The sequence below is a fragment of the Cervus canadensis genome, chromosome 1 (assembly GCF_019320065.1).
Source record: "Cervus canadensis isolate Bull #8, Minnesota chromosome 1, ASM1932006v1, whole genome shotgun sequence".
NCBI classification, from domain to species: domain Eukaryota; kingdom Metazoa; phylum Chordata; class Mammalia; order Artiodactyla; family Cervidae; genus Cervus; species Cervus canadensis.
The window spans coordinates 91,920,739-91,937,949 of NC_057386.1; the positions used below are offsets into that span (position 1 = coordinate 91,920,739).

Below are 17,211 nucleotides of genomic sequence, written 5' to 3' on the forward strand. Positions count from 1 at the left end.
AAAGCGGCTCTGCAGCGCTGAATTCGTTTACCTCATTTATCAGCGCCTGTCAGGGTTGCTTTTCTAAAAGTTCACAGGGAAACTACACCTGCATCCTGGGGACAAGGATGATGGGTGCAAGGAGATGGCCGTGCAGGTGAACTGCACGGTGCAGAGCTGACTACTGTGGGGAGCTGGGGCGGTCGGAGATGCCCCTCCAGCCCTTTCTTGGGACCCGCCCAGTCCACGCTGAGGCAGCGGGCCCTTCTCTCCCCGGCTCCCGCTGTTTGGAACGAAGAAAGCTTGCCTTCCAGTGAGGCCTAAACGTGCTTTTCATCTTCTTTGTATTTCAAGTGTACTAAATAGCTTTAAAGAATCCACCAAAAGAAATGGGCTGCAGTGCTTTAAAACGACGTCTTAGGTATTTTCAAGAAAGTGGTTTTGTTAAAAGCGTCGTCTGTGTGGAACACCTGTGACCTGTTGAGCTTAATTGGGCTGCAGCTGGCGCGGACTGCGGCGGGGCGGCGGGGGCGCATTGTGTGCGCTCGGCTCCCCGCCCCCTCGCTTTTCTTTTCACTTTCAGAGTCCGCGACCTCCTCCCCTGTGTGTCTGAGGGATTAGGAACCCAGTAGAGAGTGGTGTCCCGCTGTTTGCGAATAGCCTGCCACTGGAGGTGCTTCAAGGAGGAGGCTACCTGGGAGATTATGTACTCTACTGCGAGGCCGAGGGCCATTCTCCCGGGCCCACTGAGACGCGGTGAAAGGTGGCTCAATGGCCGCGCCTGAAAGATGTGACTGAAGGGCACGCAGCGGGCTCCTGGCCGCGGAGCAGCAGATGGAGTCTTGACTGTCACAGGCACAAACGGCCAGGGGTGCCCCAAAAGGCCAAGAACGCAGATCAGAGCCGGAAACGGGACCAGTCCAGGAAGGGAATTCCAGGGAAGCTGATGGCATTGATTTAAAGTTCTTCACAATTCACCTCACACATAAACTTTTACTTGGGTATGCTAGAGGTGAGAATTTTGAAGGGCAAATTTCAGATTTAAGGAATTATACATTCCCTTGGATTGTATGCAAAATAGGCTTTATGATGTGACTCCACCTGGAATTGTTAAGGTCAAATCTAGAGCGCCATGCAGAGTACTGAATCAAAAGAAAACAAGGTCTGTAAGGCCATGTTCAAAGTCTAATGATATTAGAGAAGGGGGAAAAACTCCTTGGTTGCTTAATTTTGCTGATTTAAAGTTATTTTGTGATCTCTGAAATATATAGCTGAGTGTATGTACATCTGATGGTTACTACTTACATGGAGAAACCCATAATAGTTTTTGTTTTTGAAAAATTTACAAATGAATTGACCATCCCACAGGGGTAAAGACTGAGGGTTTTTATTCTTATTGTTTCTGCAACCATCTGCAGCTGTGGGAATTTGAAATGTTTCTAACATTAATTGAACCCTAACAAGTTAAAAAGGAGTATTTTTAGTTTTGAAAAGAACACACCAACTGGTATGGCTATAGAGAGAACATAAGAAGCCCGAAGTAAAGCAGGAGAGGGGTGAGAAGGTAAACAGATGCTGGGAACCCTCCATTCATTCAAGAAATCTTTACTGACCACCTACAAGGTTCCAGGCCCTGGGGAACAGAGTCGTGAAGAAAACAAAGTCCCGCTTTCAGGGAGCAAGACTGTGGAAAGTACTGGTTAATGTACCTACTCCTTCAAGTTTCAGTGTGAATGTTTCCACTGAGCGGCACTCTCAGCGGCAACTTCACTCCCTTCCCACACCCGCTTGCTTCAGATCGCCCGTCTTGTGTTCTGGAAGCAACCTGTACTACCATGCCGTTATCTCACAGTTGTCACGACAGTTACTAATAGTAAATGTCTATTTCCCTCACTAGATGAGAAGGCCCATGAAGGCTGGCAGCCTTGGCCCTGCTGCACTCTCCAAACATACCAAGTTAGCATGTCTCTTAACCTCTGGGAGTCTACGAAAAGGGCTACTGCTGAGCTATCTCTGAACAGAGAGAGAAAGTAGCTTTTACATTTTGTTTTGCTTTAAATACACACAAACACAGCTCCTGCTGTGACAACTGCAGCCAAACTAACTGTCTACTCTGTACTAAAAAAGCAGTATTGTCTGGAGCACAGTGGATCATCTGAGGTGTGTATCTGTGAACCCCTGGGGGGGCAGGAGGGGCGGGGGGCTGATGACCAAGTTATGCCTGCAAAGCTATTAAGGCCCTGGAAGAGGTACCTAACTGGGTAAAAAGCATTTAGGAACGGGAGTGCTTGGCCCCAGGCAAAGAGCATGACAAGAGATAGTCAAGAAAGGGGAGAGCAAACAAAGTTCAGCTAGCACGCCCCCAACCCCCCCAGCCCCCCTGCCCCCCGCTCCAGCCCCAGCCCCTGTCTGAAGGGTCAGATCCTCCGGACCAGGGTTGTGGAGCTTGGGAAGCAGTGGCTGGGGGAGGGAGGAGGTAAGCAGGGGTATTCAGCCAGTTTTAATAGACCCTGTGTGTCATCTGTCAACCGTCTTTGCTGCCAACTCCCACACCATGCCCCACCAACACCATGCAGAAAAGTGCCTCCTTTGAAACTCCAGAACTTTGGGAATGCCTCGGGTACTCTTCCTTGCATCTTGTCTACCTTGAGATTCTGGACTCTGACTATGGAATGGAATACTTGGAAGTCAGAATTTTTTACACCCTCTTTTTTCTTTATGTGAGATATAACTGACATAAAACATTTTATTAGTATTACGAGTACAACATAATGGTTCACTATGTGTCCATAATATGAAATAATCACCACAGTTTTAAATTTCTTTGTCTTGTGATGAGAACTTTTAAGATCTGCTCTTTTTGCAATTTTTAAATACACAATACAGTGTCATTAACAGTCACCAGGCTGTATATAACATCCCCAGGACTAACATTTCATAAGTGGAAGTTTTTTACTTTTTGATCACCTTCACCCATTTCACCCACCCTACACCCAGTCTTGACTTAAATGAGCTCATTTCTCCTTTCCCACTCTCAGAGTCATTTTAAAGAGTATGCTATAATGATAATGACTATCTGTGTTAAACAGAAAAATGCCTTCACAATAGTTAGCTAGCTAAAGGGCATTTGAAGTTGGGTTCCAGGGAGCAAACCCAATGTTAAATACACCATTAGCTCATGACAGGGAGTGAGAAGACAAGATAATTCACACTTCTTTTCCAGACATCATTCTCATTTACAGTAGTACTGTCCTGAAAGAAAAGAAAGCTCTTCTTTCCCAGTAGCATATAAATAAATAAAAATGGATTTGTACTGGGACTTCCCCTGGTGGTCCAGTGGCTAAGATTCCGTGCTGCTAATGCAGGGGACCTGGGTTCAATCCCTGGTTAGGGAACTAGACCTCACTTTGTACAGCTAAGACCCAGCACAGCCAAAGTAAATTAATAAATATTTTTTTAAAAGGATCTATATTAAATGATATCACCATCAAATAAGATATTCTAGAACACCTAACAGTATATATTCACATATCTTCTCAACTTTTACATTAAAAAAATTTTTTTATAGTTGTTAGTATCATTTGTTTATTTATTTTTGACCATGCCATGCAGCATGTGGGATCTTAGTTGCCCTACAGGGATTGAACCTGAGCCCTGTGCATTGGAAGTATAGAATCTTAACCACTGGACCACCAGGGAGGTCCTTTTACTTTTACATTTTAAGGTGATCTCTTTCCTCTGACGGACTAATGCTTGTATGGCTTATTAGCCACTTGCTTAGAAGCTCATATTATATTCTTTGAAACTCACATAATTATAAATCAACATTGTCTTATTTGTAAAATGAATTGGATGCTATTTCAAGTTATTACTTCACCAGTTTTGTGTGTTTATTGGCTACATAAGAATGATTCTTAACGAGGGTCCTTGGATAGCTAGATGGGTCTAAGAACATACTGAGACCTGTGAAAATTTATATGTAGAGAGACAGTTCAAGCTTTCATCATATAAAAGAAGGAACCCCATACAGGTTAAGAACTACCACTCTATAGTAACTACAATTTAAACCTTCTTAAGTCCCATGAATGCTTCATAATAGTATCTATCTTCCCCTTTCCAGATGACTTAGGGCAGAATGCAGCTGGGCTAGAACTGCCAGTTAGGGAGCACAGGAGTTATGTAGTGGTCAACCACAGTAAAGACAAGGAGTTTTTACTTTCTTAGACCTTCCTCTTGTGCCCAGAACAATTCTATAGCTGCTTCTAGGTGTAACTAAATGCTTATTTAGGTCTTTATTTACATGAAGAGGAACTAAAGACTTCTATTTCATTTATTTAAAAAAAAAAAGGTTAGGATAATAAGACACTAAGACTGCAAATTTAAGCACATTAGTTAAGCAATGCAAAACCCAAATTCCCAAGATGAGATTAGAATTTACAAGTGGTACATATTAACTATGTGTAATTTTAGATAACCTATAAGTCAAGTTTTAAATTTTAATACATGTAGGTTTTGATGTTTGGTAATGACATCACACACTGGGGTATTGAGAAATTGAAGTTGTTGTTTCCTTATCTGAGAAATTATATGGCCTATTGTCTTACCAGCAGTGAGATGCACTTTGAACTGTTTCCTGAATGTCCCAAAGATCCCTGATTTTACCGATTTAAAAGGTAGTAGTAAGATACAGTGCTTGTCTTTTAACAATTAAAAAATTATATATATGGCATAACTTAAAGAGAAATTACAAATATTTGTAAGAGCCACACTGGCTAATCATTTTCATTATAGTACCCTTAATCTAGAAGAAAGTGAAGAATAAAGATGATTCAGTTTACGAAGGCTTTAACCAAAACATTCTTTTTTTTTTCTCTTCTGATCATTAAGTCCATTACTTAATGATCTATGACACTTAAACATTCTTTCTTAACTACTGTTACCCAAACTCTTTTACAAGAATTCTAATGAGAGAATAAGGTTTGTGACAAGTTCAGCAATGAAAAGAGCCAGAGACTGAAAAAATGTCCGTTTGTAAAGGATAAACTAAAAACTATGAGAAAGGCCATGAAAGCAATCCACAGACATGGAAAGGGTTATGAAAAAGGAGAACAGATGAAACTACTTATTGATAATGAAAAAATAACATTTAACATTTTCTAAACTTTAATGTATTAAATTATCACTTGGTGGGATTGGTTTCTTATCAGAAACACAGCAGTTGTTATACTTAAGGAGCTAATGGTGAGTTTTTAAAGCATAGATTATTCGTCTATAATTTTTAAAATCTAAAGATGTAAAATTGAGTGAATTTGAGTATGTGTATTTAGTAAATCTCATGACTGTTTTCATATATTTTACCTCATCATTTTAAACTAACCATCAACTTTTTCTAACCATCAAAAAAATCTTTCATTGGAAAGAGACCAGTAGATATCTCTAAATGAATAGAAATTTTTTTTTTTTTATGGAGATGAGTCAGCTGGACACAAGGGAATACCATACAATGGACTCTATTTTGCAATCTTAGTCAATGTATTCTCTATTATACATGATAAAATATACACATAAAAGGACCCTATAATGTTGTAAAAGGAGAAAACTGGAGCAAGTGCCAAGAATTTCCTGTTAAGGGCTGTATTTTTTATTTGGAGATCTAATCACAAAACTTTAGATAGGCTACCTTGATAACAAGAACGTCTGTTTTATTATGCTGGTGTGTGTGCATTCTTAACTGTTCAGTTGTGTCTGACTCTGTGATCCCATGGATTGTAGCCTGCCAGGCTCCTCTGTCCATGGAATTCTCCAGGCAAGAATACTGGAGTGGGTAGCCACTCCCTTCTCCAGGGGATCTTCCTGACCCAGGGATTGAACCTGGGTCTCCTGCATTGCTGGCGGATTCTTAACCATCTGAGAGCCACCAGGGAAGCCCATTATGTTGGCATCTAACTGGAAATAAACCCATACCATCCTTGATACAGTGTGTTCATGTATCTTCTGTACATACTTTATAATTACACTGAAGAATGTGAGAGGCACAAGAAATTCTGAGTTATTTTACAGGTCTGTCCTGCTTTCCCCCACCAACTCTTCTCTTTGAAATAAACATATCTACATTCAAACACATACACACACTCATGTGCAGATGCAATATTAAGTCCACAAGATGTGGCATGAGTTTAAGCACTATATTAAAGTGTGAAGTATATTTTACTATCAGTAGTTCGAAGCCCAGCATCTGTAAATCTTTTAAAATTAACTAGGCTGTTACGATCCCATCACTCTGGCATCAACCCAGCAGAGCTGTGCCTTTAGCAAAAGAATTCTGTAATAAAACGAGATTTTACATGCTGAAACAAAGTATTTTAAAACACCTTTTTGCCTATTTCTCATTTTAGTGCTATCTGTGGAATTTAAAACCCACACATACATATACAAATGTTCCCATGGAAGATTATGCTAAATTTTGGGTTAACCTCAAAATTACTAACTTTTTGTATCAACCTTTTAATGGACACTTTTATTTTCTTTAAGAAGAAACCCAAGTCCTGAAAAGACTTTAAGATATGTATTCTTTAATTGCCATAACACACACAACCAAGCTAACCTTAATCAAAGGGGACTCATGAATACTTTTCACACTCCATATGTGAATACCTCTTAGTAAGGTGGATAAAATTCTGCCTCAGCTTCTCTTATGTTTTCTCATTTCCAAATATGAACAATCATTTGTGACATCTGCTGTAGATTAGTCCTTGACTGCTAGGGATAGAAACTCAATTTGCATCAAAGGAGAAATTTATTATAATGATATTATTGGGTCTAAAGGAACCTGAGGACAGTAGTGTAGCTGGGCCTCAGCAGGCCGACTGGAACCAGGCACTCATTCTCTCATATTTTTGATCTCCTTACTCACTACAGAGTGGTTTTCTCCACATGGCTGAAAACACAGCAATACGCAGTGTCTATGTTTTGTATCTTACAGCTTTAGCCACAAGAAAGTTATTTTCTCATTCCACTAACCAAAACTCCTGTGGCAAGTCTCTGAATGGCTTAGCCCAGTCACTGTGGGTATTACGATGGGGTCAAAGTGAGGTAGATCATTTCCTCTGCACCATTATCAACTGTGTGTGCGTTCTCATGTTGTGATGACGTGACAACTCTGTAGTTTTCTGTGGGGAGTGAAAATCCTTGGGGTCCTGTAAGTATAGGTGACTGGAGGCAGGCCTATGGTTGGTTGAAGGGTGAGAGAGAATGTTCAAGTGTCCTCGGCCCTTCTTCATTTATATGCAAATTTGTGTTGCTTATACATTGGTTCAAATGCTGTCTGGCAACACATTACCTCAAAACATTCTGTTGAAAAGATGCCAAATTGATCTTGCGCCCACCAGGGCAATGGCCCGCCTGCCAGCCATACTTTCAGAAATAGTGCTCAGTATACCTCAGTGCAGCCAGTTGCTTCTAGCTGCCATTTTCTTAGATCAGGCTGCTCACTAGGGGTCCAGATAACAATCTGGGCTGTACAACAGATTTTCGGATCATCCAAAATATGATACTGATGGAGCTCCAGTGGAGTAATCAGCATGCAGTATTTATACAAAATATGATAAAGCTGAAAAACCTCAAGGACCAATTTCTTTGGCAATGATTATGGAATCTACAGTAAAAATTAAAGCTATTCTTTTTGAGTGATGATTCTAACTGGGTCATGGTCAAAAATAGATGTTATCTTTGTGTTAAATCCATTCTCTTTCTAAGGAACGAGAGAAGTCTCAATGAAAATCAGAACAGAAAGCAAATAAAAGTTCCACTTGCTTTATGGTGGAAGAGGTCATATAGCTAATAGATTACAAAACTTGAGTCTGGAGTTGTTCAGTTTGGAAGTTTATGGAAACTTTATTTGAAGACAGTTCCTAAATCAATTAAACTAGAAATGTGTGTTGACAAGACTTAAGGAGGGGAAGAATAAAACGGACAGTATTCCAGGTGTGAAAAACTTGTACCATTCTACGTGTCTGAAAATGATTTTAAGTGTCTTTCACACCAGCTCAACCCCACTTTGTAAACTTGACCAGCTCTTTCTCTTCAGAGTAGTGGAGAAAGGGGAAAATAGATGAAATTGAGCCCTTAGTGAATATTTAGAGAGAGAATAATATATTTTTTTCCTTCTCACTGAAGCTTTTTTTTTTAACTAGGGAAAACTCAAACATATACAATAGTAGATTGTGTGTGTGTGTGTGTATGTGCTAAGTCGCTTCAGTCATGTCCAACTCTTTGCAACCCTATGGCTGACCAGGATTCACTGTCCATGTGATTTCCAGGCAAGAATACTGGAGTGGGTCGCCATTTCCTTCTGCAGGGGATCTTCCCGACCCAGAGACGGAACCTGCGTCTCCTGCATTGGCAAGCAGTTCTTTACCACTAGCAACACCTGGGAAGTCCAGAGAATAATATATAATGAACTCTCATTCACCTGTTACCCACATTTACCAATGATAAACTCACAGCCAACTCTATTTTATCTAAACTCTAATTCTTACCCCCAACACGGCAGTAAATTTTTTGAAGCAAGTCTCAGAATCATAATATTTAATCCACAAGTATTTCAGCACATATCTCTAAAAGATTTTTTAAAAAGCATAATGACAACATTATTCCACATTACAAATAGCAAAAATTCCCTAATATAGTCTATATTTAGTCAGTGTTAAAATTCTGCCCATTATTCATAAATGTATTCCAGCTAATCTGTTTGAACTGGGGTCAAAAGAAGACCTACACATTGCATTTCATTAATACATCTCATTTCTCTCCCTTTTTTCCCTTAAAATTCATGTTGGAGAAACTGGATCATGTGTCTGATATAGTTTCCCACATTCTTTACTTTCCTGAGCATTTCTGTGGTGTGATTTAAAATGTTCCTCTGTCTCCTTATTTCCTATAAATCATAATAAGATCTAGAAGCTTGAAAATATTCAGGTTTGATTTTTGGGGACAAATACTTCAAAGATATTGAGATTCATATAATGCCTGGCTGTTTCTCTTTTTATGGTTTAGTCACTCATGATTGCCTAAGTCCTTTACTTCACTAGGGTTGCAAAACAGTACTATCATCTTTCTGGTATTCCTTCATGTATTGATTGGGATATATTTATAAAAGGGAAGCTTTCCCATCCCTTTCTTGACATCATCTTAGATAAATGTTAGTATACTATTCAATCTTTCCTCGCCCTTAACTTTTCCATTCAACAATTTGTCCAAGAAATCACTTCATAGCTATACTGACAGCCATTTCTCTTTTCTTTTATAGCTGCATATTTACTCAACCAGGTTCCAAGTAATGGACATTTGAGTTGTTTCCAGTCTTTTCCTCCCTTATTTATATGTCAATCGTAGTCTACAAACAATCAAGTGGGACAAAGTAAAGAAGAGTCATCTACCTGGTAAGAAGCTCCTATTCATGCATGAGTATGATTAAAGAATATTGCTTTCTCAACCACTACTTGTTCAAAATTTTAGAAACAGTGAGTCTTGAAGTCATACTTTCTGGTTCCTGTATTTCATCTTTTCTTCCCATTTTTTGCCTTGCTTCGCCCTAACCAGCCTTTAAAAGGCCTTCAGCCTCAGCCAGCTCTAGTCACAGCTCGCATTCTCCACATGTCTACGTGGCTTCATGCTACAGAACTGACCTGGCTTTTGTCCAAAGCCTGGTGACTGGAACTGTCTCACTTGCAGTCTCTGCCTTCTGGCAATCAACACTGCTGCTACACTAATGTGGTGGTGGCAGAGGCAGCAGCAGAGCTCATGGGGCTGGCAGTGGGCTTAGGAAGTGATAATAGGAAAATCAGGACTCTCATTTATTTTTGTGATTCAAACCAGTGTGGTTCTCCAAATCAATTTTTCATGTACACGGTAATGTCCTGGGACTAGCTCTGAATTCTTGGAAGATCATATGCCTAATATGCCATAGACATTCCTAGTATAGATATATTATTCTAGGCCCCTAGTTTCTAGTCTTTACTTATCCCTTCTCAAAGAATGAATCTACTCTGTCTTCAAACATCAGTTCTATGCCAATGCCTTTGAAATGTTTATCTTCAGCTATAAGGCATCTCTCCAGGCCCCTACAACCCAAAGTGTCCACCATCAGATGTGTCACCTTGATCGGAGAACTTCTTGCTTCACTAACTCATTTTCAAGGATATGCCTTTCATCTTGACATCCACGCTTGAATCCACTAATAATATAGCCCTTTTTCTTGGCCTGATACCACTTAATCTGACCACCTCTCCTGAATCAGATGTTTATTTACTTGGCATCACGTGATAATTCTACCCAGAAAGGGCTAACCAATGGGTAAAGCTCAGGTTGGAGGGGATTCTTGAATATCTGTGCTTTGTCCTTGGGTGCAGTCTATGAATAAACACATTAGACAAAATCTTTGTCAGTATGCTAATCAAGTATGAATATTTGTTAGAACCGCTGAATATCTGGGGGATAAAAACAAGCCTAGGAGAAAAAAGATCTCAAATGACATGATGAATGAGTCCTGATTAACAAACAAAACTGATGAAATAAGCTTGGCTCCTCTTAGTAGAGAAAGTGATCAGATGTGAGAGGGGCCCAAACCACAGCGAAGCAGAAACCCTAATGGGACAACTGTGTTCCCAGAAGGAATGAGGGCTGCAATGAGAAATCATTTCAACTCTTCAGTACCTCTATGGTGCTTACCAAAGGGTTAGAACTGTTGATCTTGTGAGGCTCTAGAAAGCAGATCTAGGACCAAGGCTGCAGGAGAGAGGTTTCTGCTCAATAAAAGAAACACATGAATAATTCACAAGCTGGCCAGATGTAGATAGCTCTAGAGATAGTGAGTAAACAATCATTAGTTTGTTTCAGTTGCTCAGTCGTGTCTGACGCTTTGTGACCCTGTGAACTGCAGCACACCAGGCTTCCCTGTCCATCACCAACTCCCGGAGCTTGTTCAAAGTCATGACCATGTGACAGGAATATTGTAGATCTTATTCAAATACTGGGAAGAGACTTTCCTTACATGGCAGAGAAGAACTTTCAGTACGCTACCATCATCAAGTCTACAGTATCCCTTTACTTATACTCGCATGCCTAATTGTCCTTTCTGTTTCAATGGTTGTACTACCTGCGTTCCTAAGATTAGACCTCCTATTTAAGCACTGGATTCCATTCCCTTTTTCCCAAGTCAAGATTTGCTGCTGTAATTGCTTCCCTATGCATAATCAATTTTCCCCATCAGCATAACAATATGTTGTAATTACTCATTTTAAAAGCATAATCACCTCCGTTGTCTCCACATCTGCTTAATTTTTTTTTGTGAAGTATGCATCATGTATGTATTTAGTTTGCTGTGCTGGGTCTTAGTTGCAGCATATGGGATCTAGTTCGCAGACCAGGGATGGAACCCCGCCCCCCAACCCCTGGTATTGGGAGTGCGCAGCGTTAGTTACTGGACCACCAGGGAAGTCCCTCCACGTCTACTTTAATCCACGACCAATGAAACTCCTTGGAATAACTGTCTTTATTTGCCTTTCTCCACTTCCTCTCCTTCTATTCTGCCTTAAACTCACCCAAATGAGACTTTTGACCTTCCACTGAACTGCTCTGTCAATAATCCAATGGTCAGTCCTCAGTGCTCAATTAACTTGATCTATCATTTGCTATCAATCACCCCTCCCACTTTCTTCAGCTGGACACTGGAACACCCCCCCCTCTCTTCACTCCAGCTATACTGACTTCCTGACTGCTCTTACACAAGAAAGGCTCACTGTCGTTCAGATAATTTGCTCTTGTTGTTCCCCTTCTGGAATGCTCTTCTCTTGGATAACAAACTGCACAATTCACTTACCTCAGGTTTTGATCCAGTATCACCTTTTGAGTAAGCTCTCCCTGGCCACCTGTATTTAAACCTATGGCCTACTCTCTAGAATCCTTTTTTCCTTCTCTGCTTTATTTTGCTCCTCCTCTGTTATTGCCATCTAATATATTACATTTTAACTTATTTTGTTGATGTGCTCTTTCTCCTCAGAAAAATGGATCCACAAATTGGTAGACTTTCATTTAGTATGTTTGCTATTGTGTACCAGTGACTGGAAACTTACTTAATAGTAGGTGCTCAATAAATACATGTTGAATGAATGAGGACAAATCTGATATTTGACTTAATGTTAACGAAAGTTAGGACTTCTGTCCTAACAATTTGATTTTTGACCAAATGTGGAATTTATTCCTTAGCAAGGGTGCTGTATTTATAACTTTATATTGTATATATTGCTGAGGCAGATTGCTAAAACAAAACCAAAAAAGCCCTATACAACAACTTCAGAACCAATGAACCTCTTGCTCTTGCTCCAGTCTAGATTCAGTAGGGCAAGCTTTGACTACCATTAATTTGAAGTGTGCTTTTGGCCAGCCTTCCACAAAACAGGGCTGTGCTAAATACCTAGTAACCAAATAAAAACAGTGGAGATTAAGTAGAGATTAGAGCTAAATGGAATGTTAAATAAAGCTCTCAGCTGTGATACCATTTTATATTCCTGAGTGCTTGCAAATAATTCCTGAAAGTACTTGACATGTACATGCAGTCTGTCCCTGACCCCATCACTACCCCAACCCAGGGCTCACCCAGGGGTATCCTACACTCAGGTGCGGCACAGCCAGTTCGAAGCTCTGAGAACACCACCCAGTGCAGAGCTCTGCAAAACTGCGACTCCAAAAAGGCTCTCTGACTGATGAAAGCCTGATCAGGGGGGATCTCAGTGACTCTTGGGTGCTGGTACTTTAAAAAAATCCTCCATGTGATCTGTGCTGTTTTCATAAGGCCTCAGTGCCTACCTGGTCTATGAGTCAAACCCACTAGTGTCAGACACTGTAACCTCAGTGTTACTGATGTTCAGATCAGCAACAGTGGCAACAAGTCTTTTTCTGCTATCTCCTTCAAAAATCATCAGCAGAACCTGCTCTGCATTCCCGGTCTTCTGAACAACAAACAAAGCAGTTACAGGATATTGTAACCAGGATACTGTGTGATTTGTGAAGAAGTGACACTTCTGAGAAACAGAAAATCTGCTTTCTAGAAATATGTTCAGAGATGGAAAGTAAGGGTTTTGTAAGGAAAAGCATTCTGTAAAAAAGAAAAACTGCTAGTTATATAAGCCAAAAAAACTGCAGGTGGCTTTGCTTTTATAAATCAGAAAGTATAAAATCAAAAGAAATAATTTAATGTAAAAACTTTAAGTATAAACATTAATTAATTTATCTTATTTTAAGTATTTTACTACTGATAGCATTTATGTATCAAATACAAAGCAGTTTAGTAGTTTTTTTTCCAAAAATAAGAATTACTTCAGATTAGTTCTAAATGTATAGGTCCTTAAGTCTCTGAGAAATTAAAATGCAATAATTTTAGAGGCGAGTTTCAAGATTCAGTGTGACAAAACATAACACAACAGGCAAAGACTTTTCAGCATGCTAATATCTGACAGAAATATGAAGACATAACCACAAACACAGCAGCTTTGAATCCTAAGAACACCGTGAAGCCAGTATTTATTTAGGGAAAGAGAAGGGCTATTCTATTCAACTCAATTCATTTAGGAAAACCAATGCACAAAACATTGCTCAATGCTCTTGGGGAGGGAATATAAAGTCAACCTGTAGAAGCCTAGAATTCAGAAGGGGGGAATAAGACAATTGTACAAATGCTTTTTAGCAAGTGAAGTGAGTGATATATGAGAAACATAAAATACTGGCATGGGAGAACAATACTGATGATGTAGTGATCACTACAACTACTACCACCACCACCAGTACCACCACTGACTGACTCCCAAATGTTCTAGATCTTCACATGTCTAATCTATCCGACAGTGCAAGTGAGGGAGGCAGCAGTCCCCCTCCCCCACAATTTAAAAATGAAGAAACTGACATTTAAAGCATTTAGGTGTATTTGCTCAATATCATACAATCAGGTAAGTGCTGAATCCAGCTTTAAATCCGTATCTGCATGACTCCAGTACCTTCGAACTAGTTATCATTATCAGGTGATCTGGCCCTCACCGTAGCTCGGATGAGGAGGCGCTCACTAATCAAGAGGAGGCCCCTTAGTAATGAGCTTTAGATGAATGGGAGATGTGAAGATGGCGGTGCCGGCAGTGAGGCACGCCATGTGAAGGCACACTCCTGAGCAAGGCACAGAGACAGCACAGGGTAGGCTGCATTCAGAGGTTCAAAAATAGTTTCACAAGCCTTGGGTGGTTTCAGACTGTGCTCCTTGTAGTCTCCAGGTTCACGTCAAATGTCTGGGGCATTGAGGAAGGATGAGAAGGAAACAGCTGAGAGTGTAGAGAAAGAAGTGACTGAAGGAACAAGACCTGGGGAACACTTCAGCTTAGTGTGATACAAGGAGAGTCTGTAAAAGACAGGGAGAAGCAGAGGAGCCTACGAGAGTTCACGTGAAAACCAGAAGAGCATTTCAGGAAGAGGGTATGACATCTGGCAGATGGGGCAGAAAGGCCAGGGGAGCTGAGGGCCTGGAGCTTGGGTCCTGGATTGGAGATGAGGAAACTGTTGGTGAGGTCAGCTCAGCAGTGTGGAGGGAGAGAGACCAGGCTGCCAGGGTTTCTAAAGTGACTTGGGAGTGAGCGACTGGAGGCAGTAAGTGTTCCAGACTTTTGAGAATTTCGGTGGTAAAATGGAGACAGGCTGTAACCTAAGAGTAACAACGATCTAAGGGAGGTTTAAAAAGGAATATAGTATCCAAAAGTGGATGTAAAACAAGAAGTGGTATTTCCAGAGTTAATTTTTAATTTCCTGAGTTCACTGCTATATGAATTTCAAACCATTTTGGCACTCACATCCTGGCATGTGTATGAACTTAATTGCGGAGATAAATGCAGTAGCAGCTCGGACAGAAATAAAAGATCCTCTGTAAAATTACAGGAACGGTTACATTAAGTTCTTCTCAAACTTCTAATTCCCCAATTTCACTCTAGCATAATGGTTAGAGGTCTTTCTTCCAGTGGGTAAAGCCAGGTACCCTCAAGTGTAAGCACACACTAGCACACAAAACACCTACTAACACATTAAATATGATTATTCCAAAACTTCAGATCTTTTCCATTGTCAAATAATCTTCCTTTGTATTCATGTTTTATTTGCTTTACCTTAAGTCACCCCCTAATCATGCTGACATCTACTACCGATGATTATATTAGACCTAAAAGTGTTCTTAAACAAATGAAAAATACTGACTTCCATTCCTGAAAGTCCTGCTTCCAATTTTCAGGAGGAAATTAAATAATGTATAAATCAAATACTGGGCCTGAGCCCAGACAGCTGAACATCGTTTTGTCCTTTCAAGGCAAAGAGGAAGTGTCTGCTATGGCAGGGACATGCCAAGAGAAATAAAGCTTAACCTCAGCCCCATGTGAAAGTGATTTTAGATAATCGGGGGTGTCTACAAATAGGTTAAAAATGGGACCACATACTAGCAGGGAACTTTCCATGGAAGTTAAAAAATGTATCAAGATCTAACCCCCACCTTAAAAACAAAATATGTTTGGAAAATGGCATGGCCTTAGAAATTCTATATACAGACAGTAGAGGAAAGGGAAAGTAGACAGGGGAAGAGAGTTGACAAGTCAAAGGAAATTGAAATGTGTTTCCGCTTAGCATTTATGATAGGCTCACAATTTGATTTCTTTGTAATTGTAATTGCCAGATTCAAAATGATATATGTTTGAAGAGGAAGGAAAGGAGGGGGAGGAAGAAGGGGAAAGGGAGGGGAGAGAAAGAAAGAATGACTAAGAATATACGTGTGTAGGTAGAGTGACAGACGGTGAAAAATTATTTAGATTAAGGACTGGCAAATTTGTTCTGCAAAGGGCCAGAGAGCAAATATCTTAGGCTTTGTGAAGAACACAGTCCCTCCTGTAACTATTCAAATTACTTTTGTCGTTCACAGGCAGCCATAGGCAGTATGTAAATGAATGAGTTGTGGCTGCGTGCCAACACAACTTTATGGACACTGAAATTAGAATTTCATGTATTTTTCTTCTTTTGATTTTTCTTCAATCACTTCAAAACATAAAAATATTCTTAGCTTATGGGCCTTACAAAAACAAATTGTGGGACATATCTGACCTGGAGATTCAGTGTGCTGCCCCAACCCCTGCCCCAATTCAGATAGAACATTGCTATGAAACTAGGCTTGCCTCAAATTTTGGGGATTCTGGGTAATAAAAACTGCCTTTTTTTTTTTTTTTTTGTCAGTAGCTGAACAAAAAAACAGTAGTAATGGGTGAAAGCATTTACTTGAACAATACAGCAGACTCTAACCCTGTGAAAAAGACAAGCATCTCTATCTGTTTCTACGGGGATACTTACACAAGTAAGAAACCAAAGTTTACGTAGTAAGAAACTTTGAAGCCAAATGCTATATAACCATTAATATGCAACATTATTCAGGGATCAAGGGTGTTTTAAAATATTATCCCCTTTATCAGAAGTTAATATTTTATAAACATCCTTTGTAGCATAACACTTGTCTGGAATTACACGTAAATTTCCATCATCACCTCTATGGAAACCAGAGAGCTAGGTACTGGAAGGGTTTTCTCGTGGAACATATGCTTTACAGATCACATGGTGATAAAAACTTTATGGAGCATCTGACCTAGACTTCCAGAAACAAAGGAAATATAAAAGTGCAAAGCATGTACATTCACAGTTTTTTGTGAAGCAAAATAATTTTTATACATTAAACGTTTTATTATGGAACAAACACTGACTTTTTCTTTCTGCATTCAAGGAGAAAAACTCTTACAAATCATCCTGGTAGGTGTCTCACTACGTTGATATAGGAAACAGCATCCCCTTTTATTTTTTTGGGTGGACATTCCCAGTACTTCTCCTTAGTAATCTTGAACAGATGAGGCCTTCTTATTCAGCGAACTGCTCCTCAGCCACACCAACCCTTTACAGTGTGGTCACGGTGCCCTGGGGCACGGTGGGTACCACAGGGGTAGCTGCAAGACACAGCTGGTTGGGACAGATTGTGTCCTGAGGATGAACAATGATTCGGTGAAGGTTTAAAAAAATGAATATATTACCCCCAAATGGTTGTAAAACCAGATCATCTCCAGAGTTGTATTTTTATGGACCGGTCACTCATGGTACCCAGGATTGCAATCAATGTGGAGT

The 17,211-nt window shown here is 40.0% G+C and overlaps 1 protein-coding gene across 2 annotated transcripts in view; it reads right to left on the reverse strand.

Moving 5' to 3' along the window:
- The window catches only part of SPATA5 (spermatogenesis associated 5), a 323,645-nt gene that overhangs the window by 10,691 nt on the left and 295,743 nt on the right, over positions 1 to 17,211 (reverse strand). The window contains exon 16 of one of the 2 annotated variants that reach the window (XM_043486963.1): positions 10,708 to 10,781. The exons of the other annotated variant lie outside the window; for it this stretch is intronic. Within the exon in view, the coding sequence (XP_043342898.1) occupies positions 10,740 to 10,781 (42 nt within the window). The 3' untranslated portion in view covers positions 10,708 to 10,739. The remainder of the gene's footprint in view (positions 1 to 10,707; positions 10,782 to 17,211) is intronic. 2 annotated transcript variants of the gene reach the window in all.